At 43.2% G+C, this 25,111-nt stretch overlaps 2 protein-coding genes across 2 annotated transcripts; both read left to right on the forward strand.

Moving 5' to 3' along the window:
- Positions 1–948: 948 nt before the first annotated feature.
- LOC134207422 (uncharacterized) lies at positions 949–4,895 on the forward strand. Its single transcript, XM_062683148.1, has 5 exons — positions 949–1,138; positions 1,189–1,664; positions 1,726–2,319; positions 2,375–4,406; positions 4,477–4,895. The coding sequence occupies exons 1-5, from the start codon at positions 949–951 to the stop codon at positions 4,893–4,895; spliced, it is 3,711 nt and encodes a 1,236-aa protein (XP_062539132.1).
- Positions 4,896–20,179: 15,284 nt separating this feature from the next.
- LOC134207686 (cuticle protein 18.7-like) lies at positions 20,180–21,597 on the forward strand. The gene is made up of 2 exons (XM_062683482.1): positions 20,180–20,337; positions 20,472–21,597. The coding sequence occupies exons 1-2, from the start codon at positions 20,326–20,328 to the stop codon at positions 21,024–21,026; spliced, it is 567 nt and encodes a 188-aa protein (XP_062539466.1). The 5' UTR covers positions 20,180–20,325; the 3' UTR covers positions 21,027–21,597.
- The last annotated feature ends 3,514 nt before the right edge of the window (positions 21,598–25,111 follow it).

Raw genomic sequence — 25,111 nt, forward strand, 5'->3', positions numbered from 1 at the left:
GGGCTGATCGGGAGTTCCAGAAACGTTTCGTGGAAAACGATTTCGGTTGCGCTTGTGATGTGTGTGCTAGAATCTGGTTCAGGAATGATTTGAAACCAATCTCCGACTCAAATGCTGCCGTGTTACTGGCGACAAATTATTTCGAAACGGTGGAAGGATTTTTGGCGTGTGCTACTTGTCGAACAAGCCTGAACCGCGGATCAATTCCCACATTGTCGCAATCGAATGGCTTTACATATCCCAAGTTTCCGTCCAATTTGCCTCCGCTAGACCCTCTCACCACAAGACTGGTGTCTCCCAGGATCAATTTCATGCAGTTTCGTCGTTTGCGGCATACTGCAGGTTTGTGGAAAAGTTATTTTAACTTAAAATGTATTACATCAAATAAATATATGATTTTCCTAACCTATTTTCATTAACATGCAACAGGTAGTTTGGCAATAATCGGCCAAATTATCAACATTCCAGTCGACGTGGCCCAGATGGTAGGCGAACTTCCCCGCCACCTGGATGACGACTATGCTATCAACGTGTGCATCAAGAAACACTTCATACACAAATCAAGTTACTTGTCCGGCTACGTGAAGAAAGGTACCGTTAAAGCATGGCTGAACTATCTGGTTACTACACCGCTCTACAGGCGGAATGGAATTGTTTTCAATGAAGAAAACTTGGCTGCGATCGGACAAACAGAGCAGACGGATATTTCGGAGGAACGTAGGGCAGTAGACCTTGAAGTCGTCGACGAGATGAACGAGGTAGAAATGATGATTGGACAACAACATACGCTCATGTGGAATGAAGACAAGTGTCTGGAACTTGCACCGGCACAAAATCAGAAACCGCTTTCCATTATCTACGATGAGTTTGCTGAGGAGCTCTTTCCCCGATATTTATCTTGGTCATCCGAGATGCTTCAACCGTGAAGTCCATGTGACAGCGTTCATGATGGCTACTAGCGAGGTGCGACGTCGGGATCGGCGGGGCGCGAGACCGGAGCATATTTTGTATATGGCCATGAAAATCATGCGGCTGCGGGTATCGGAAGGATTGAACAATACCTTTAAATGCATGGGCACGGCCAACATAACAAGGGTGCAGTTGCAAGATCGGGAATTTTTGGAAAGCTGTATTGAGCGTAACCTCTCTTTTCTGAAATCTATTCCGAACTCCGTTCAATATTGGCAGCAAAGAAAACGGGATGTTTTCGCCATGATCCGGCAGCTGGGGAAACCCACGATGTTTTGACGATGAGTGCAAATGAAATTAGATGGCCTCACCTACTAAGCATTCTGCGGAAGCTTTCTGGTGGCTCTAACATTGCGGAAATGGACGATATTGTGCAACAGTTGTCTGCACTCCAGCGTGCTACACTTGTCAGCGAAGATCCTGTCACGTGTTGTGCATATTTTCACAAGTTGGTAAACATCTTTCTGCGCCTTCTGTCATCGACCAGGTTGAGCCCGTTCGGAAAATACCACGTTGTAGATTATTTTAAGAGGATCGAGTTCCAGCATCGTGGCAGCCCGCATGCACATATTCTGCTCTGGCTGGCGAACGATCCCCGTGAGGATGTTTCCGAAAGAATGCCCGCTACTGTTGAGTTGATCGATTTTCTGTGCTCCATCAGATCGGAAGATCTGCCTGAGACCTATGGCAATCAGGTGGGTTTAAATTTCGCATAGTTTCGAGCAAGTAATCACTCACAATGTCAAACCCTTTTAGGTTCATAAACACACGTTTACGTGTTTCAAGCGAAATGATAAACGTTGCCGGTTTAATATTCCGTACTGGCCAATGGATCAAACCAGAATTCTGATCCCTATTACAGCCGGGGATGGCCGACTTCAACAGCTAAACAGAAAGGCAGCGAAAATGCGGGAAGCTCTTGAAACGAAGGTCTACGATAGCCTTGACGCGTTTCTCGTTGATAGCAGTTGCACGTACGATTACTACTTGGACGTGATTCGCTCTTCCATTCGCCGACCAACAGTTCTGTTGAAACGCTCCATGACGCAGCTTTGGACCAATCCATTCAATCCTTGGATCGCTGAGAAGCTCAAATCCAATATGGATTTGCAGTTTGTGCTGGAGGAGTTTTCATGTGCTGCTTATGTTGTGGAATACGTAAACAAGACCAACAGAGGCATAAGTAGTTTACATCGTGACCTCATAAAGCTCCAGGAAGAGCATCCAGACCAGGACTACAATGGATTGTTGAAGAAGGTCAGCATAAAAATGTTAAATTCCGTGGAAATGTCTGCCCAGGAGGCTGCTTGGTATTTGCTTCGGCAACCGATGTCAGAAGCCAGCCGCAAGGTACCATTCATCAAATGATATAGTTTTCACAATTTAGAATTCAATTTCGTTTTAGGTTGAGTTTATTGCGACAATGTGGCCACAAGAGCGAATAAAATCCAAGAAGCGGAACAAACAGATGGACGAAGAGGATCTCGACGACAATTCCACCGATGTGTGGACGCTAAACATCATCCAACGGTATGAACTGCGCCGAGGAATGGATGATATCTGCTTGGCGGATTTCGCAGCATATTATTCGGAAGAAAGATCCACGAAGCATTCATATAGACTCCGTTTAGTTCCCCGTGTATTGCGTTGGTGCTCATACAGTATGGCGGAAATGGTCGACTATAAGCGTGAGATGGTTCTCCTCTTCCTACCGTTCAGGAATGAAGTCTGCGATGTACTTGATCGGAACAAGTTCCTGAAGTTGTATGAAGACAACGAGGCCGCCATTTTGGCAAAGCACAAGGAGTATGACTGCGAAATGAACTTGGACCAGGTTGTGGAGGAATACATCCGCATATGCAGCGAAGACGATGAGCAGCAGGTGATTGCCGACCAGAAGCGCGATGAGTTCGTCCGCACGATCGTCATGGAGCCGAATGATGACGATATTCACAACTTGCCAACAGGACCCTTGGCAGCTGTCGTCAAACAGCGATCAAATGTCTTGTCAAAGCAAGAATATTGTGAAATGGTGCGTGCCACGAATGCAGAGCAGCGGGATTTGATTGTGCAAGTAATCCACAGCTTGCATTCTTCTGAAGAAAACTGCAAACCAGTGCAAATATTCTTCACTGGCCCGGCGGGCTGTGGCAAAACATTCACTTTGCGCATTCTAATGGAGACAGTGAACCGGTACAGCCAAGCTCATAATAAGCAGCACAACGCTTATGTAGCATGCGCATCCACTGGAAAAGCAGCGGTTGCAATAGGTGGAACAACAGTGCATTCCGCATTCCGGATTTGCATGTCGCGTAGGCAAAGCTCAAAGCTGAGTTTCGAGGCATTACAACTGTACCGGAACGCCTTCGCCAACGTGAAGCTCATCATTATCGACGAAACAAGCATGCTGGGTGCTGATGTCCTCAACACAGTACATGTCCGGCTTCAAGAAATCACGGGGAACTACGACGATCCATTCGGTGGAATGCCGATCGTATTTTGCGGCGATCTTCGTCAATTGCCACCGGTCAATGCACGGGCGGTGTTTAAACCGAGCATAAACTCTATGCATGGCGCCGTTTTATGGCAATCTCTTGACTTCTACCCATTGGTTCAAGTTATGCGACAAACCAACGAGCAGTTCTCCAGCATTCTCACAAAAATTGGCAACGGTGAGCGGATGTCGTCTGAGGAAATCGAGCTTATTGAAAGCAGGTTCCGTACGGAGGAGTGGTGTCGGCAGCATGTCCCTCGAGGGATCCGGTTATTCCATCGGAACGCTGATGTCGAACGGTATAACTCTGTGGCGTTGATGGATCGAGAGGCTGTCGAATGTACTGCAGATGACCTATACTCTGGTTATAAGGACAATTCCCAGCTGGCCAGTGCTCGCACAAAGGTGCATAAGATGAGTGTAGTAGAGACTGGTGGCTTACCGTATCTGTTGCGTCTTGTTCTTGGTACACCTTATATGCTGACCACCAACGTGGATGTCGAAGATGGCATCGTGAACGGAGCGATCGGAGAGCTCATGCATGTTGAGTACAACGAAGGAAACTCGCAGCAACAGGCAATCACGAGGCTTTGGATGGCATTCGAAAATGAGTCCATTGGGAAGATGTTGAGAGTGAAGGCCAGACCGCTGGTGTATTCGAGACCTGGGGTGCTACAAACAGGCTGGACTCCAATCGTCAAACGATCGGCGAACGTAACCCTTAACGGTGGTGTTAAGTGCAAAAGAGTTCAGTTTCCCGTTGTAAGTGCGTGTGCCCTCACAGTCCATAAGTCCCAGGGAGGCACATTCTCGGAAGTCGTATATAATTACGATAAGGGTCAGGAACAGCAGCTAGTTTACGTTGGTCTTTCCAGGGTTACATCAATCGACGGATTGTATCTGACGAATGCCAGTAACTCATTCCGGTTCCACCACGGAAAGGGTTCTATGAATGAACGACCTTCGGACGGAACTTGAACGTTTGAGTAACCATCGTATGCGCACCATTACAGACGATATCATGGAAGCTATAACCGCAAACAGGTTGGCTTGTACGTTGATGAGCATCAATGTACAAAGTTTGAATGCACACTCGTCGGACATTGCAACAGATCGGGTGCTTACCGCCGTTGATTTGCTTGCAATGAGCGAAACTTGGCTTGACAACGGCACAACCACAAACATCAATGGATACCTTTGTGTTTGTCAAGAGAAGCGTGACGGAACAAGAGCGGGAGGAGTGGCAATATTTGAACGTGCTGGTTCGTCAACTATGGCCGTTTCTCACGCCATTACGAAGCTCAATGAAAGCTATGACCCAGCATTGAGTGTAGCAGACGAATATGGGGACTGCTGTGCTGCAGAGGTTTCGATCATGGAAACCCGCACGTTACTGTTTGCGGTATATATTTCACCAGGTATAATCAAATAGTATAGTTGTGTTTGTCTTTAAGTATGTTGCATTAAATTTTGTATATTTACTAGGTACCACCCTGAAGCAAAAGAAATATTTCTTAGTGCGCAACCTCATAAAGTACACCCATGTTGCCATGCCCGTGGTAGTGTCAGGAGACTTTAATATTGATGTGACGAAAGAGGAGAACAGAGATTTCATCTGGTTCATGAAGCAGTTTCTCTATCTGGATTGTGCTTCGGATCCAACTATAGCGACTACTCTGGGTGGCACATGTCTCGATCTAACGTTCACCCGGAACGTAAGTGTGGAATGCAGGAGATACTGCACGTACTTCTCCTACCACCGGCCTATTTTGTCGATTCTTGCGGTGTCCCGAGGTAAAACTAATGATTTAGAATTAAACATAGTTCTCTTCATCAGTTATGTTATTTTATTCTAGAACCGATGCCATCCCAGTGAAGTGAATTAACGTCACTGATCGTCGTTGTTCCGCTAGTTCATCTGCCGAAACGTTCGATTTCAACCTGAATGACCAATCATTGACATCAGCCGGACAGTCCGTAGCAAAAATAGATAATTGATCCTGAAAATGAAACTTGAGTATTTGGTAACTAAATTTATATTTAGATCATAATGTATTTAATATGAAACATTCTTTCCGTTTTGTTCTTTTCTTTGTTTTCTACAGATTCAGCCCAACAGTGGATTGATACATCCTTTAACATTCATCAGGGACCACGGCGTACATCACTTCAAAAGGCTTCAAGCCAACATAAACAAACGGCCCTTTTCAGGGCCACCAAATATTCATGGAGGAAGATGTTGTTAAGGCTGTTGTTTACCGATCTTCTGTTTCTTTAATACTCTGCTTATAGTTATAAACCGAAATGAGTTTATAGTAACAATCGGGTTTTCGCCCATTTATTTCCAGGATATGCGACATGCCGAGGATATTCCAACCCAGATTGAATATACAGCCCCATCTTCAAAAATCAGCAGCAAGAAACATATTCAGAGTTTCAAAATAAAATCTTCTACACTTACGTAATCCTACGTCCAATTGGCGGTCGTGTCTCGGATACAACCTTCTACTTTTTTACGTTTTTGACACATTTTTCATACAAAAAGCGATCGTTAAAAAGAAAATCTCACAAAAAAATCTAAAGTTGTTTTGTTTGAAAGAATTACTTTCAGATGTGTGGCGGAAATGAGTTGCTGTTAGTAACTGTGCTTTACATTAGGTGTAGATCCAGAGGGAAGCGCCCATAGCGCAACCACGGGCAAAATGTCGAAGTGTTGGACAATTCTCAATATTGATCAATTCTTGCAAACAGCTTTGGTAACATTTAGAATAGAGTGGGCAAAAATGCGCGAGGGGTAAGAGTACGTTTTCGAATTTTTAAAAGGTCAATTTTTTTCGAAGAGGTCAAAACTATTAACTGTATACATTTTTGTGCTGTGGGGTACAAGTACGGCTGAACGGGTGGGGCAAGAGTACACATGTGAATCTTCAAGTTCTGATGTCAAACTTGTATCTCCGTTCAAAAATAAGACTACTTTCGAATGGATCTTTACCCACAACAATGAAAAAAAGGGACAGAAATCGAAAATTTTCACAAGTTCTTCTTCAAGGATAAGCTGAATTAATTTGGTAGTAGGGGGAGGAGTGATGAAATCAGTAAGGAGACTATGCAATAAAAAAATACTTTAACCCTTTTGTTACCGACAAAAAAACACTTTTACGTTACCAACAGGGTACTTGGGTACCAACGGACTTAAAATGATCATAACATTGTCAGTTTGCCACCGATTTTGACGATTTTGGTTGCTACGGATGCATGAACTTACCCGTTATTCGATACATGTTACATACAGTGACCTGCATAATAAAAAGCCCACTTGCCGTTTTTCATACAAAATGGTCAACTTTGGAGATCTAGATCTCGATTGTGTGTGAACCAATTTTGCTGAAAATTGGACCAGAGCTCAGATATAACTTAAATTTCACAACACCTAAGTTTCGACCATATCGATTCATAGGGTAAAAAAATATCGCGGTAATACCGATGTTTTTGGTAAAAAATTGATTTTCAAATATCTTGAAAACTACAACACTTAGTGTACAAGTATATTTCGCAAACTTTTGTGTATTGCAAAAATACGCGTTTTTGCTGAATAAGTCATCAGTTTACAACCTATAGAATTCACGATACTTAAAAAATAAATTTTTGCCAAAAAATTCATTTTGGTATTAGCGCAATAATTTTGTACCCTATGAATCAATATGGTCGAAACTCAGGTGTGGTAAAATTCAAGTTATATCTGAGCTCTGGTCAAATTTTCAGCAAAATTGGTTCACTCGCAATCGAGATCTAGATCTCCAAAGTTGACCATTTTGTATGAAAAACGGCTAGTGGGCTTTTTATTATGCCGGTCACTGTATATCCGTTTCGGATAACCTGGTTACCGGATTAACTGGGCCAAGTCTCTTTCCATTTCTCACTTCTTACTTCTCACTATTCACTTTTCACTTGTCATTCGACCTAAAAACCATTCGGCCTATTGTCCGTCCTGCCTAACAGCCATTAGGCCGACCCAGCATCAGTCCCAGGTTTTCATCCAAATAAATTGATGGCCACTTCAGCCCCTCCGGGAACCTGTCCCAGAATGACCATTCCAGAAGATATCCATCCTATGGTCTCAACTACATGGAAAACATGTTTCCGGAACAATTCCAAAAATATTAATACCCATATTGCTAGTGTTTCTTCAGAATGAATTTGCGACCACTATAGGACATGGGTCGGATAGAGGATGAATTGTTTAATCCATAGCAAACGGAATCGTGCAAATCGGTTGAAAACTGATGAAGTTATGGTCATACCAAAATCGTGGGTACCAGGGTACCCTGTCGGTAGTTATGGGGTAAACATATTCAGAAGACTTTCCCCCCTTACTGTATTTTCATTTTGATACCACCCAAACCAAAATTTTGCCCAGTTTGAAGATGCCACGGAGTTTGCGACGTTTAGAACCCTAAAAAAAATATTTGAAAACCTTTTTCGTTGGGTACGCTGTCGGTAACATAAGGGTTAAATGGCTTTGCAGCTCCCGAAACATATGATCCCAGGGCATGTGCTCATTCAGGAACGGTGAATAATCGTGACTAACCGCAATATAATTCGTCTTGAGATCCACAGTGCTTATATATATTGGGAAGCGAAAAATTTAACTGGAAGTGTCGGATAATCAAGAAATTGAAACGGTCTGGTGTGTTGTGGAGAAAACAATCATTCTCGCACTTTAGTCGATCTTGCAATGTGCTCAACCAAAGACTAAGCGCTCAACTATTGACAGTTTAAAAATAGGATTGAACGCAAAATACAAACCCGGGCAAGATCATCTGCAGTCAAACCAATAGTCGATGTTGAAAGGACGGTCGACTCATGGGAACATCGAGATGTGAAATAGAAAATCCTTTGGAAGGTGTTTGAATGGCCCCGGGCCCCCACATAACCTTATGCACCAAAATCAACTTTTTTCGTACATTTAGCGTATAAAATCATCTTATTTGACAAATACCCCTCAAAGCAAAAAGAGGGCAAATGCTCAGTAACAGAAATTTCATTTGCAGCGTACCTTGACTTTGGAGGAGCATTCGATGGCACATCTAACAGTTCAATGAAGAATGCTATTTTGAAACGAGTTTTCGATGTAGCGTTTTGACTGAAATTCTGAACATGACTCACATTCCGAACACTCGCTTTTAAATGGCCAATTTAACTTTATTCGTGTAATTCTTTCCATATGATATTGAATTCGTTTGTAATCTTGATCCTCCGTACCTGAAACCGATGGAAATTTTAGTTTTAGTGCGCTAAAACGCCAGTGTTCGGAATGAGCCAAAACGGTATGCATGTTAACTGGATTGGTGAAATGTTATCAAAAAGAGAAATATCAGCTTACCTTGGCGGCTCATCAATTAGTGTAAGAGCAGTAAAAGTATGTCCTTGAGGAGGCATATGCGGTATTTCGAAAAATTTCGCTTCAGATGGTTCGAAACGAAATTCCGCGGAATTTCACGGAATTTGAGCAAAATTACAAAAAAAATCGCTAGAAAAAAAAACTAGCTTCTAACGAAATTTAACGGAATTCCGCGGAATTTCGAAACAAATTCAAACTTAAACCATACTTTATACTATCAAAAATATTGGCTGCGCCGCTGAACAAAATCGTTAAGATGTTTTCAGAACTTTAGGTACAATTTTTTTTATTAACGCTTACTACATAACCCCATTCTTAGTCGACAAATACGTATGTAGTTTTCTTCTATAAAACGTCTACAGCGTTTTCAGGATTCAAATTTATATTTTGTGATATTTTTTACTATTTGTACAATATGAATCCGGAATCATTTATTTTTATTTATTTATTTATTTATCTTCATCTTCAGTGTTAACTGTACAGACTGGTTTAAAACTTATATGCTAACTTAAAATTTGCCTTAATCTAGTTTTGAATATCGTTCTGCTACAATTAAAATCGAACCAATCAATGTCGTTGAGGAGGTTGAAGCAACGTTCCAGCGGGTGGTTTTGCCCAAACATTGTGGAGTGTCGGACAGACTGGAAGAGCTGACGTTGGCGGGAGCGACGGGCTGGGACATGAAAGTTAACTTGCTGCAAGAGCTCAGGGCAGTCCACGTGGTTGTTTATAATGTCAAATGCAAAAACCCTCTGCAAATCTCCACGTCGTTGTCGAAGGGTTTCGAGTCGAATCAGTTGGCATCGCTCTTCGTAGTGCGGTAACCTGAAAGGATTATCCCACGGCAATCGCCTGAGGGCAAAACGAACAAAACTGCGTTGGACCCTTTCGATTCGCATCATCTGGATTTCGTGATAGGGTTCCCACACCTGCACAGCATATTCGAGTATGCTTCGCACGAGGCAGCAATACAGGCTTTTCAGGGTGTAAACGTCATCAAAATCAGCGGCGTTCCGGCGCATGAAGCCTAGTACGGCGAAAGCCTTGGCAGTAGTCGTTGGTCATGGGAATGGTCATGGGATGGCAGCTAGTCTGGGAGAACGCGAAGTGAAAAAAATCTACCTTGCGTAGCAGAAATTTGTGTGGGAGAACGTGAAGTGATAAAACTAATGCATCGTATGCATCGAAGAGCACAAAATTATTTATCGATCGTATTGTAGAAGCTTATTAAACGAAGCACATTGATCTTGCGTTGGATTGATTTGAAACACAGTTTTTGTCTTCTTGTTTTCAAAATAACTTCGTTTACAATAAACATTTAGTCACTTACCACGGGCTTCACATGAATTACCTTCTCTACTAACCAACGATTCCTTTCCCGTAGCGGTCACGGAGATGCAGAGCATTCCTCAGTCTTTTATACCAATGACTGTTAAACTAATTTTCCTCTCCTAATCCTAAATTGACTGTAAGGACATGACCAGCATTTCTAGATCTTCGCATGGAATTTACAAAACAAAAATTCAGAACGAGTTGAAAGATCATTAAAATTGCTGAAAATTCTTTACTTATGATTGCTTTCAGCTCATACTGAACATAACAGCTGTTCTCATATGCCAAGGACACACAGACAATAGCTCAGTTTGTAGAGCAGATTGTATATAAGACTATGGGTCTGTAAAAGTCAACGAACGAAATTTGAATCCATATATAAAAAATCCCACAATTTCTATATTTTTTTGTACTTACTGATATAAAACTGATATGAAATTGATCATATGATCAAAACGCTTATAAGACCGGTAGTTCTCTACGGACACGAGACCTGGACGATGCTCGTGAAGGACCAACGCGCACTGGGAGTTTTCGAAAGGAAAGTGTTGCGTATCATCTATGGTGGGGTGCAGATGGCGGACGGTACGTGGAGGAGGCGAATGAACCACGAGTTGCATCAGCTGTTGGGAGAACCATCCATCGTTCACACCGCGAAAATCGGACGACTGCGGTGGGCCAGACACGTAGCCAGAATGTCGGACAGTAATCTGGTGAAAATGGTTCTCGACAACGATCCGACGGGAACAAGAAGGCGAGGTGCACAGTGGGCAAGGTGGATCGATCGGGTGGAGGACGATTTGCGGACCCTCCGCAGACTGCATGGTTGGCGAAGTGCAGCCATGGACCGAGCTGAATAGAGAAGACTTTTATGTGCAGCACAGGCCACTCCGGCCTTAGTCTGATAATAAATAAATAAAAATGAAATTGATCATATTCGGTTGCACACGCTCCACGATGAATTCCTTTGAAAGCAGCACAAATTCTGGGGTATTTCCTAATCGCCAATGGTGTATGCGACGAGGATGCGGTGATTTATCAAAGACTGACTCTTCTGTTATTATTACTCTATTGGTCGCAAAACAGTTATTTGACTTCGAAAAAGTGAAATCAGAATTGCGTACATAATGTTAAACCAATTTAATAAAAATTCCGCAGAAAAAAAAATAAAATTTAGTTTCGTTTCGAAAATTTTTGAATTAAATGAACTTTGCTTTCGTATCGTTTCGGAGTCTCGAAAATAAATCTATATTTCGTTTCGATCCGAATCAACATAGACATATTAAATTTCGTTTCGTTTCGTTAGGAAAAAGTGTGTTATCGCATACCCTTAAGGCTTACTATCACCTCTATTGTGGTCTTTAATCGTTGACGATCTTCCCAAACAGCTGGAAGCTCAAGGCTTCGAAATAATTTGCTTCGCGGATAATATATAGTATTGGTAAGAGGAAAATATGTCTGTGTTATTTCTAACCGAATGTGAATTGCCCTAAATTTTATCACATTTTGAGGTGAAAAAAAAGGATTAAATATAAATTCTTCAAAGGCCACATTAATGGCGTTTACAAGGAGAAGGAATAATTCTTTTCCTACTTTAAAACTGAAATGAGCAGATTCGAAACCTTCAAACTCAGTCAAGCATCTCGGAGTGCGAATTGACAGTAAGCTGATTTGAAACTTACATCTTGAAGAAGCATTAAACAAAGCTACCAATGCTCTATGAATAAGTAAGACGACATTCGCTAAAAAGTGAGGATCAAAGCCAAAAATAATTCAATGGATTTATACGGCGATTGTGAAACCCAGAACTTCATACGTCGCATTAGTAAAGAGCTTGCTGACGTTTAAAAATTCTTCTCTTTCAAACACACGATAAGATGGCACTTGTTTTCATCGGGGAACGCTTCGGAACTATTATTATTAAGGCGATTATACAACCAAGCCACAAATCGGCCATCTTGGAAATCACGTGCTTTTTCTAGTGATTTTTCAAGAGCACGAATTGAGAGAACAACAACGCCCATGGGGATTACAACATCTGTAGATCGTTTGATTACTCATGCTAAGCAATCGACTTTAATTTCAGCATTGTACAAAAAATATTACGCTGGTTTTGAACTTTTGATAACAGGAGTAGAAAACCGTGTGGTGAATTTGAAATTCACCACATGGCTTGATTGTATAATCACCTTAAGGGAGGAGAGTACAATAACTGCTTGAAAACGCCATTAAAAATAAGTAAGGGGACAACTTCAGCAGCATTGATTGAGTTGTCATTAAATTGTGGGTGCCCACAACCGAATTTCGTAGCCTTTTTGTAATGTGAAGAAAAAAAAAATTGCTTTAAATTTTGATGGCAACCGTTATTGATCCTCAAAATAGATTAAATTTACTGTAAAAATACGCATTGAAACTCATTTTTTCAATTGAATCACTTAAATTTATGACACATTAAAAAAAGGTAAAAAAATACTTTCGTATTGTTTTCTTGTAAAAAATACTGATTTGTTCGTAGTTCAAAGTAGAGATGTCTATTTGGCTTGATATTGAGCACAAAACATCTGCTTACTATAGCAAACAAATGGTTGTCAGAATGACATCATCTGTTATCTGTCAAAAGATACGTAGGGGTGCCTATAACCGAATGGTGCCCACAACCGAACCTCTTCCCCACTTCCCCACTTTGCCACTTCCTCAGCAAGCGTGCTGAGAATTTTCACCTACCCCGGGTAATCTGAATGCCAAAGGGGATTTGGCTCTGTGGATCTCATTCGCCGGTTGACTTAAAATCCTATAATAAACGTTTGCACCGGATGTATCAGTTATGGCGGTTCAGGAATCTTCTAACGATGCTGAAGGTTCCAAGAACCACTATCTTTTGGATGCTATGGAGGTTATGAGATAGTTCCAGCTCTCCTAAGGATCTCAGAAGAGATTTCGGGACGATTCCGGTTGCTGAGATAACAATCGGAATAATACGCACGTCCTCCAGGTGCCACATCTGCTTCAAATCCTCCGCCAAGTCGTGGTACTTCGTTATCTTGTTGGAGAATGTTGTTTGGACATTATGGTCTAGCGGTACAGCAATGTCGATGAGGGTTACCCGCTTCATCCTTTTGTCGTAGACCACAATATCGGGCCGATTGGCACGAATGAGGACATCCGTTATGATCTCGCGATCCCAGTACAGCTTCACGAAACTATTTTCCAGAACCGGGACAGGCACATATTTGTAGTAGGCGACAAACTGGTTAACCAAGTTGTGCTTTAAAGCAAGCTGTTGGTGCACAATCTTGGCTACTTCGTTATGACGACCGAGATAGGCTGAATCAGCTAAGGCTGAACACCCGGACACGATATGTTCGATCGTCTCTCCTACTGAATTGCACTTCCTGCAGCGGTCCTCCACGTTTTCGTGCAATATATAGTGCCGATAGTTCTTCGTCGCAATTACCCGGTCCTGGATGGCTACCATATGACAGTACGGCAAATCCTTCAAAAATGCCGTGAATACCAGGTCCCAACGCACCATCTGTTCGTTGATTTCAAGGCGACATACGACAGTATAGACCGCGTCGAGCTATGGAAAATTATGGACGAGAACAGCTTTCCTGGGAAGCTTACCAGACTGATCAAAGCAACGGTGGATGGTGTGCAAAACTGTGTGAAGATTTCGGGCGAACACTCCCAGTTCGTTCGAATCGCGCCGGGGACTAAGACAAGGTGATGGTCTTTCGTTCCCGTTGTTCAACATTGCGCTAGAAGGTGTCATGCGGAGAGCCGTGTGTAACAGCCGGGGTACGATTTTCAACAGATCCAGTCAATTTATTTGCTTCGCGGATTACATGGACATTATTGTGGCAGAACTGTACACCCGCCTGAAACGTGAAGCAACAAAAGTTGGACTGGTGGTGAATGCGTCAAAGGCAAAGTACATGCTTGTGGGCGGAACCGAGCGCGACAGGGCCCGCCTGGGAAGCAGTGTTACGATAGACGGGGATACCTTCGAGGTGATCGAGGAATACGTCTCGGATCCTTGCTAACGGCTGACAACAACGTTAGTCGTGAAATACGAAGGCGCATCATCTGTGGAAGTCGGGCCTACTACGGGCTCCAGAAGAAACTTCGGTTGAAAAAGATTCACCACCGCACCAAATGTGTCAAGACGCTAATAAGACCGGTTGTCCTCTACGGACATGAAACATGGACAATGCTCGAGGAGGACTTGCAAGCACTCGGAGTATTCGAGAGACGGGTGCTTAGGACCATCTTTGGCGGTGTGCAAGAAGACGGTGTGTGGCGGCGAAGAATGAACCATGAGCTCGCCCAACTCTACGGTGAACCCAGTATCCAGAAGGTAGCTTAAGCCGGAATGGTACGATGGGCAGGACATGTTGCAAGAATGCCGGACAGCAACCCTGCAAAGATGGTGTTCGCTTCCGATCCGGCAGGTGCGATGCGATCCGCATCTGAGGATGGAGAGATGCGGCCTCGAACCGTGTATTGTGGCGTCAAATTGCTGATTCAGTGTTATCTGTTTAGATGTAAACTAAATAAATGAAATGAATGGCTACCATGAATCCTTCTGTTTCTGAGAAGAGTTCAGCCACGTATTCGACGTCGCTTAGTCGATATATTCCAGCTCCAGTTGATGGGGTAGCGTCCCATGCAACTCCTTCTGCTTCCACGATGCGATCATCTCGTCGACAGATTTGATGTCGCAATTCAGCTGATAGTCCTCCTGCGCCAGATGCAGGGCACTGAATCCGTGGCCAGCTTCACACACACAGCGCGAAAGATTTCGTGGCGGTTCTGGCTTTCCACGAAGTATCTTCGCAACTGCTGGATCTGGGAAACACATACGTACGTGGCAGGGTGACTCTCTCAATGGACGATTTTGGATGGCGCATGCGATGCTTAGTGAACGCCACTCGTACTGCTCGTTCTAACGCCTCCAAGTCAGTCTTGGTCTACTTCACCACCCCGAAACTGTATGTCAACAAGGGCACGGCAAACGTGTTTATCGCCTTCACCTTGTTCCTTGCCGACAAAAGGCTCTTCAAAATACCGTTGACACGATGCAAGAACTTTTCCTAAAGCTCTTTCTTGATCGTCGTATGGCGAATTCCTTTCAGTTGCAGGAAACCTAGGAACTTGTACGTTTCACCTTCAACCATGTTTCGAATCTCCTCCTGTTCGTTGACGCGGAAACTGTCGGATCCACCAGATGACCCCGATGTAGATGTATGGATCGACATTTATCGATACCAAACTCCATCCGGATGACGTTGCTGAATTCCGTTGCAAGCGGCAGAAACTGGTGCAGCTTCTCCACAGATTCCGCAAACAGCTTCAAATCATCCATAAAAAAGGTGTGGGTAATGTTTGTACTCCGTTCCCCACATACAACTGCAGTACCTTAAGGAGGTACGAGTGAGGTACTGAGTCGTATGCCCAAAAACGACTGCATCAATGATGACCTGATCCTTGCAGCCTCGTGTGTCACATCGACAACCTTTTTGTTCCGGTCATCAGGTTGTTCAGGGGCCCTCCTTAGCCGTGCGGTAAGATGCGCGGCTACAAAGCAAGACCATGCTGAGGGTGGCTGGGTTCGATTCCCGGTGCCGGTCTAGGCAATTTTCGGTTTGTAAATTACCTCGACTTCCCTGGGCATAAAAGTATCATCGTGTTAGCCTCATGATATACGAATGCGAAAATGGTAACTTGGCTTAGAAACCTCGCAGTTAATAACTGTGGAAGTGCTTAATGAACACTAAGCTGCGAGGCGGCAATGTCCCAGTGGGGGATGTAATGCCAATGAAGAGAGAGAGAGTCATCAGGTTGTTGAGGTCGTAATGGTTCTGCACCCTCCTCGCTATTACCGATGACAGCACTTTGTACAGACTGGAAAGGCACGTTATTGGTCTGTACTTGGCTGGGTTCAAAGTGTTCCGATCCTTCGGCAGAAGATAAGTGACACCCCTAGTGATGAATTCCGGTAGCTGCCCGGGGTTATCTAGTACCGTGTTGAAGCATTCCGCCACCCGCCCGTGGAACGTTGTCAGTTTTTTATACCAGGAATTATGCACAAAATCGGGTCCTGGTGCAGCCCAATTCCAGCCCGGTATACCGGGTAGCCTCACGTATGTCTTGGGCGATCACGTTGATAGCGGTTATGTCTCCCATTCCACCATAATATCGCTCTTCTTCTGCCATCCACACCCCATCGCCGTTGTGTATGACGGGGTTCTCCCATAGATTGGACCAAAACTGCGTGACTTCTCCAATCTCCGGAAGGCCCTCGCCAAAATCGGCTTTGTCGTTTCGGATGTGGTTGTAGAACTCCCTTTCGTTGATGTTGAACATTCGATTTTGCTCCTTCCTCTTCGAACATTCTCCATAACGTCGCAGTCGTTTAGCAAGAGCACTCAACCGCTGTACATGAGTGTCGAGGATCTCAGTTATGTTCGCCTCGGTGAGATCACGGAGTTCTGTGGGTTTCACAATTTCAGCAACATTCCGAACTAGCCTGGTTGATCGATTCCCCTGCTTGTACTGTGTTAATCGGCCAACCTTTGACCGCAGTGTGGCGATGCGGGTCTCCAGACGTCGCATCCACGCGGGTTTTCGTGCTTTGGGGCGTGCGCGTCCATCACTCTCACCTTGTGGGCGCGTTCGCAATCCCAACGTTCTTACAACAGCCACTGCAGCCGAATACACGATAAATTGCAGCTCCTCAAGGTTCTCCACGGTTTCCAAGTACTGTGGCAAAATATCCTGGTTAAGGATGCTTACTGTACTCGTCAACCGATAGGAGTACTGCAACTTGGGTATCCGGTGTCGGGACATGGGGTCTGTCCCACGGAACTGTGTAACTGCTGTGCCCATATGATTAGCTAGTTCGTCCTTCAATTGCTGTCGTTGCAATTCCACTGTTGGTCCTGGAGCGGCGGCCAACCCAACAGAACTCCTTCTCGACGTATCGCTCGATCTTGCCTCCTTCTCCTCTCCTAGTTCCCTCTGCACTTCCGCTTGATGTACTCTACGTCTTCTGGAGTCAGCATATTATGTGACATAATAGCTCTCTAGCGTGTGTACAACTTGTTCTGGTCAAGCTGGGGTGCAAACCGAGGGAACCTCTCATTGAACATCTCCAGCATCGCCGGTCTGCCGGACATATCCGTCTCCATCCTGGTGCAAACGTAGTAGCAACGGATCACGTACTGATTCATCTCCCTTGTCCACATGATCCGTTGCCGTTGGCGGCCCGCTAACGTGAGTGATTGACGTCGATCAACCACAGCAACATCAGCAGGTGCAGCATTACCTTGGTGATTTCTTCTGCTGCCGTTTCTGTTTTGCGTTGTCGGCACGGGCTGAGATCGATGGCTAGAGGGTCACTGTTGCAGCTCTCCTTCCTCTAGCCGCTGGCCGCTCGCTCTGTCCCCCGTTCCAGGACCTGCCCCAGTAGGGGCTCCCTCCTCTTCTTGAGTATTCTTCTTGAGCGTAACTCCATATCTGGGTGTGCTTTCATTCCCGGAAGCTACGGGTTCTGTAAAGTTATTTAATTCTTTACAGTGCTAAATAGCTAGGTTCAAGCGCCAGTGCTCGCCCGCGGGTGGTTTTTCATTGGTGCTTAGGAATTGGGCCTTCAGCTCCCACCTACTCGAACTACTTATTATTGGTATTATTATTATTATCCGACCAAGGCTGGAGTGGCGTGTGCAAATTCGATGCGAGCGCAACGAGTGATCGATTGGTCAACTAATGATTATTTGAATCGACCAGTAAATCATTCATGGAAATTTGACGAGAGTTATGTCTGTTTGTCTGTGCTTGTTACTTCTCACCTCGTATTTGTCATTCCTCATTTCTCACTTCTCACTGCTTACTCTTGCGATGTTAGAAGTGAAAAAATACCTTATTGGCCAAATGACCAGTTCAATCGAACGGTTTTTTCAGTCAAATGACATATCCGACCATACAACTTTCAGCCTAGTTGTCTAAGGCCAAACGGCCCTCCCTCGATGCATCAAAGTTCATTAGAACAAGAATCTTCGTAGCTATCAAGTATTTTAGAATAAAATGCCTCCAAAACACTTTGTTATATTTGGTTTGTCAATCATTTTTTTTTAATTCTTGAGGCTTAGTAATCATAGAGAACAGAATAAAACAAATGGCAATGTGACTTAAGAAATGATAAAAATTTCCGGAAAATACCGAATATTCAGTCTAAATGGCAATTGCTTTATATTTAACTTATAAACATCTCATGAATGTTACTACATTTAGTTCAACATCAGTATCACCGCATATCACGATTCTCAACATTCATGTCGATGCTTCTCCGAGTGCAATTGAAGAGTAAATTTTTCTCCTGCGAAAATAACGAGCGCCCTTCGAAAGCGCCAGACCAGAACCAGCACTGACTTCGAGCCCAAGCAAGCGTCAGCGATTATCAATTACCCCAGACTCATTATTATCAATAAACACCGCTGCTGAGGCAGCTCACCACCACGCTGTTTTAACAATATGATGATGGTGATGATTAAGTTGCATGCACGGCAGTTGAACGGAACTGAAATTGTTCGAATTTTTGCTCACATTAATCCATCATGTTAGCGAAATTTTCGATAATTAACTCATTCGTGTTGGTCTCCATCCACAACCAATGGGTTTTGGACATGAACATGACTGTACTGATTTATCTCATTTCCGGCGAACCGATTTGAAACATTTCAACATCATATCAGATCTATCTGAAAAACAACGCATTGCTTCGTACAGTCGAAGAATCCAATTGCCACAATTTCCGCAAACAAGCCCATTCAACTGGAAACCCAAAATGCGCAGATCTCAATCTCCAACCTCGCTGCGACAGTCAGTCGGTGTGTGAACTGATCTCTGGGGCAGGTACCTCGGCCGTGGCATGATATTGGCATTCCAACAAGTCAACGCTGCAACATGCCCCGAGAACGCTCGCGCTCTGCCCTAAAGTCAAGCGCATGCCGCACCGGCCGAAGTGATCTGTCTAAATCAGCACCAGAACGAGAGTGGCGTTCCTCCGTCCCCGCCCTTCCAAATTGGTGGTAGGCGTCGATTGGAATGCAGCGACGCGAGAAGCCGCCACGCGAACAGCAGCGACGACGACGACGAACGGAAGAAGCAATCAACTGGCAGCAGCAAGACGCGGCCCGCTGCTGCCCGATCGTGTGAGCATGTGCATTTATTTTCCGCTAAATCAGTTAGGCTTTATGATCGCACCGAGCCCACGATACGGCGATGGTTCGATTTGTTATTATTTATGGGGTAAGCGATCGCGCGCGGTGCAGCAGAGCGGTTTGGTGGTGTAAAATCAATTCGAATTTCATGGAAATTCGTGACCTTGCCTTTCCCTTTCGATTCTTTCGCGAGCAGACCACAGCGCAGGCCGAACTAACCACAGACAAAGCGCAGCGTGATTTCGCATACCTGGTGAGATCGGCTTTCCTTGGCGCTATGCCTTCTGATTCGCAAAAAAAAAAATAGCCGGATCGATTAGCGATCAAAGTATGAATGGGTCGATCTTGGAAAAGGTAATTACCGTTCTGGGTGGCAACTTATGTGTGGGAAATAAAATTATGCGCGCGGAAAACCGAACTGGTCTGCCCAGTCTCGAAAGCGATCGACTAAATCGAATCGGGCGTTCTGGTCGCGGCTTCTTCAAAAGTGGAACTGCTCCATTTCAAATCCAATGAGACCATTTCATTTCGGTGTTCTAGCCGAAAAAAGTTGCTGTAAGTTGCCTCACACAAACTAATTAACATAAGAGGAAACTGAACGAAGCCGGCACTGGATCTTGTAGATCAGAGCAACAATTACAACAACAGCGTCGGCGACGGTGACTATGACGACGAAGGTGGCAACGCGAGTGCCTACTATGTGCACAAAGTATTTGAAAGTGACCAGCGTGCTTGCACAGAATCTGGCTGCTGGGGTGTATAAAACTGCTTCCTAGTCCCTCGGAAAGGCACAGTCCGCGAACAGTCCTCGTCCGACTCAGATCAACCTGGAGGTTTGCTTTTACAGGAGCACTCAATAGTTCTATCAAGTGTTGTCTTTTGCTTTGCAAATTTTACCAAGTTCAACAATGAAGGCCTTCGTAAGTAGTTCCGATGGTGATTCTAAGTGATTTATGGGTGAAATATAATAAATCTATGGACTCTGAAGTGAAAATATGGAATATACGTCAAGTGAATAATTATCGTTTGTTGTGTTCTTCTACGACCCTTCCAGGTGTTGGGATCAGTGCTGCTGCTGGCTTCGGTCTGCTCCGGATCGTACATTCCTGCCGATACCCCTGAAGTGGCTGCTGCCAAGGCTGCTCACCTCGCTGCCCACGCTCACGTTGCCGCTCATGCTGCGCCAGCCCATAACCATTGGGGCCCAGCTCATGATGGCCCAGCGCAGAAGTGGCACGGACCCATCCACATCCCACAGATCCACAACGGTGTCCCAGTCGAAACCCCAGAAGTTCAGCATGCCAAGGCTTTCCACGCTGCCGCTTACGCTAAGGTTTCCGCTTACCCTAGCCATGGTCCAGCTCCACTGCACGCCCCAGTTGCGCCAGCCCACCTCGGAGCCGGAGCCTGGCACGGACCCCAGCACGTTCCAGTCATCCACAACGGAGTCCCAGTCGAAACCCCAGAGGTCCAGCACGCCAAGGCTGCTCACCTGAACGCTCTGGCCAGCGCTGGTGCTCACGGACCCGCCCCATGGGCCGCGCACGGTCATGGACACGAAGATGATGGCTCCTACAAGCCACACTTGTACGAGGCCCCTCACTACTAAGTCACCCATTCGCCAAAAACGCCTCCATTCCACGAATGCCAAACCTTAGGAATTAGCCATTTGTATAATACTCATCAACTCTGTCCATGCCCGATGCCTTGGAACGACTATTGTAAGAAGACCGCATTTCATACAAACACGCCGTAAACACCACACAACTATTGAGTGCCACGTAGAATTGTCAAATAGGAAGAGTTCTTCCACAAATGCCACTGAAATAACATCAACATCAGCACGTTACTCCTCGAAGTCAAGAACCATCGAAGTAGACCGTGCTGGTGGTCACATTTGTGGGAGTAGCTTCCAAACGAATGCTAAGAAATGTCAAATCGATCGAAGATTGCTTAGATCGAAGTCTGTTTACTATAAGGGAGCAACATCATGAACTACAATCTCCAGGAGATTCCGAAAAGCAGGCTCTAGAAAAGATTAAGAGTGAGACGGAAGCCCATCAGCGCGATGTGGCTTCCACTGAGCGTACGCGGTCGTGTTTGTACTCTGTATGAATGATTTTGTAAAATGAACTGAATGAAACTGCCAATTGCAAAGCAAAAGATTTAAAGAATCTTAATTTTGATGTTTTATTATTGCAGAATGTAACTTTGGTGACAAATGATGACATCTCCTTCGCAACAATATATCTTGTCAATGCTCGTTTCTCTAAACGTTTTTTTAAGAAGGACCATTTCCAGTAAACTATGTAATGCTTTTAGAATGAGCGGGGATAAGTATAGCAAATCACGGTGTGTCTGCGACCATTATTAACGAAAAAAAATGTCCATCCATTCTGAACTCGCCTTTCGAAAGATATAATATCCAGGCGTCTGCTATGAAAATTTCAAAATCTTTCATCTAGGGAATCGAAAGTTATAGCAGTTACAAATTTAATGATTTTTGCGTTCGATATTTCACTAATATGCAACCATATATACCGTGAATTTCCTCCTGATTACATAAAAATAAATTAAAAATAAATTATCATCAAATATGCAATTTGCAACCTCAATCAACTATAACCTAAAACCTATTCTTTGAATAATAGAAAAAAATAGCAAAGGATGTGAGAGATAACTTTACACTAATATCAATGACAAAATAGACAATACAACCACAATACAGTATTCAAATTACAGAATTATTGCACTTCAATCTCCTAATCATACCAAAGTGTGAATATTGTCTATGACAGACAAGTAACTACACTCTGTATGATGATTCTGCTTTTATTAAGTATGATAATAGTTGGTAACATAGAATACCGCGCTGAAACAATGTTGTCTTTCTTGGGTACTGGGTAGTTAGTAAGACTAGTAACCAACATTTAAACAACAATGTGCATCATTTGTTGTCAGTTATACAACCATCATCCAATTCGATTCAAGCAGTTGTACGAAAACGAGTTCCATTTGGAAAAAAAATGGGAAAGGCTAGATCACACGAGGAAAACCGCCTTTTCCGAGAACGGTAGACGGAAAAAGCATATATGCACCACTTTGGATCGTCTCAACAATTTAACTGATTTGCTGAAAAACGATACATTTACTTCATAAATTAATGCATTTACTACATAAATTAACTGACACAGGGAATTCTAGTATCCGACTAGAAGATGGAAACCATCGCATTTCCATAAAGCCAGGTAAGAAAATGAGAGATTTTAAAAGACTGAAACTATTTAAGAAATATTTCACTGTCATGAGACGATTTTAGTACAATTCCATTTAATTCCACCAAATCATATTACATATCGTATTTCGACCTCAACTGTATGGTCGTCTTCAGTGTCTCGTACTTGACTCGACTCAAGTCGAGACACTGAAGACGACCTTACAAGTCAACAGACTAAATACTCACGCTCCTCTAATGTGGACGTGTACTATACACATATGGAAGTGTTTGCTTGACAAATGGATTGCGAGTGATTTGACTATAGTAGCATATAGGTTGCGAAGGTCCTTCGTAGCTTAGTTGGTTAAAGCACTAGTCTGGCGTACTGTAGGGTCGTGGGTTCGAGTCCTACCGAAAAGAAAGTGGTTACCTCCAATACATTTTCAAATCATTATCTTCCACATAATGTACATATTCACATATAAGTTTTCATAACATTGTTAATTAATTTATGTAGTAAATGCATTATTTTATGAAGTGAATGCATCGTTTTCAGCAAATCAGTTAAATTGTTGAGACGTTCCAAAGTGGTGCATATATGCTTTTTCCGTCTACCGTTCTCGGAAAAGGCGCTTTTCCTCGGGTGATCTAGCCTTTTCCATTTTTTTCCAAATGGAACTCGTTTTCATACCACTGCTTGAATCGAACTGGATGATGGTTGTATAACTGACAACAAATGATGCACATTGTTGTTTAAATGTTGGTTACTAGTCTTACTAACTACCCAGTACCCATGCAAGACAACATTGTTTTAGCGCGATATTCTATGTTACCAACTATTATGATATTTAAAAAAAGCAGAATCATCATACAGAGTGTAGTTACTTGTCTGTCATAGACAATATTCATAATTTGGTATGATTAAGAGATTGAAGTGCAATAATTTGAATACTGTATTTTGGTTGAATTGTCTATTTTGCCATCGATATTTGTACAATGTTATCTCTAACATCCTTTGCTTTTTTCTATTATTCTAAGAATAGGTTTTAGGTTATAGTTGATTGAGGTTGCAAATTGCATATTTCATGATAATTTATTTGCATGTAATCATGAGGAAATTCACGGTATATATGGTTGCATATTAGTGAGATATCGAACGCAGAAATCATTAAATTTGTAACTGCTATAACTTTCGATTCCCTAGATGAAAGATTTTGAAATTTTCATAGCAGACGCCTGGATATTATATCTTTTGAAAGGCGAGTTCAGAATGGATGGACATTTTTTTTCGTTAATAATGGTCACAGGCACACCGTGAAATAATATAAATCGAAAACGAGATTATTTAAGGCATTCTATCAAGAGTTCATTCTAAAACTCCTCCGGAAATTCTTTCGGAAATGAATCCATAAATTTCGTCGAAAATTCATTTAGGAATCCTCAATCCCTCCTTAAGGAATTCTTTCCGAAATTTCTTTAGAAAATACTCCGAAGGAAATCTTTGGAAATACCTTCGGAATTTTCTTCAGTTCTAAAGTTCTTTTAGATATTCTTCGAAAAATTCCTTCGGAAATTATTTCTGAAATATCTCCGGAGAATCCGTTCCCTCGAAAATTCTGTTCTTTCGGAAATTTTGGATTTTTTAAAGGAATTTCCGAATAAATTCCTAAAGAAAATCCAGAAAGAATTCCTGAAGGGTTCCTCCGAAAAGCGACTCTGTCTTCGTTTGAACCAAAACATTATTGTGCTCAATTTTATTCACATTCAACATGATATTGATAGCGAACTTTCAAATACCGGTTGATTGCGTGTTTCGAAACCTGAAACTGACCTAGAGATAAGCCAACTTGTGATTGATTTACTGTCCAAATCGTTGAAACCATTTACCGAAAGGACCGGTTCCCTCACTTCAAGCACGGTCAACAATTCTATTCTAATTAAAACCTAGAGGTTTTCATCGTCAATATCTCGCTGCGTAAAACAAATGTTTCGTACGGTTGATGTAAACTGCAAATAGATTCCTGTAAGAAATACATTACCTCATTAAGCATAAGTAAGTTAGTCATGATAGCGATAACCATAATGCATGCTTTTACGACTTTTTTATCTGCTTCTTACGCAGATGGATTTCTTTCATTCTTCGATTTTTTGTAATTTTTCTGTTGCGTTTCAATTCGAACAATGTTATTTTCAGGGACATGTTACTTTCGGGGAAATGTAATTTTCATGGAAACATTATTTTAAGAAAATACAATCAATTTGAAGAATTGTACAATCCCAGTGTATGAAAAAATACAATTTAAGACTGTAATTCTGCTTAACGTTGAGCACCAGGATTCTAACGGAATTCCATCCCAGAATTTGTTGGAATTCTTTCTTATGAATCCTGCACACCTCCGGTGGTGCAAAGGGCCGACTTGAAACATCTCCATCCTGAGCGTTGCCCGGCTATCGCTTTAACCTGTTGCCAGGTTAGA

This window comes from Armigeres subalbatus, chromosome 1 (genome assembly GCF_024139115.2).
Source record: "Armigeres subalbatus isolate Guangzhou_Male chromosome 1, GZ_Asu_2, whole genome shotgun sequence".
Lineage (NCBI taxonomy): Eukaryota > Metazoa > Arthropoda > Insecta > Diptera > Culicidae > Armigeres > Armigeres subalbatus.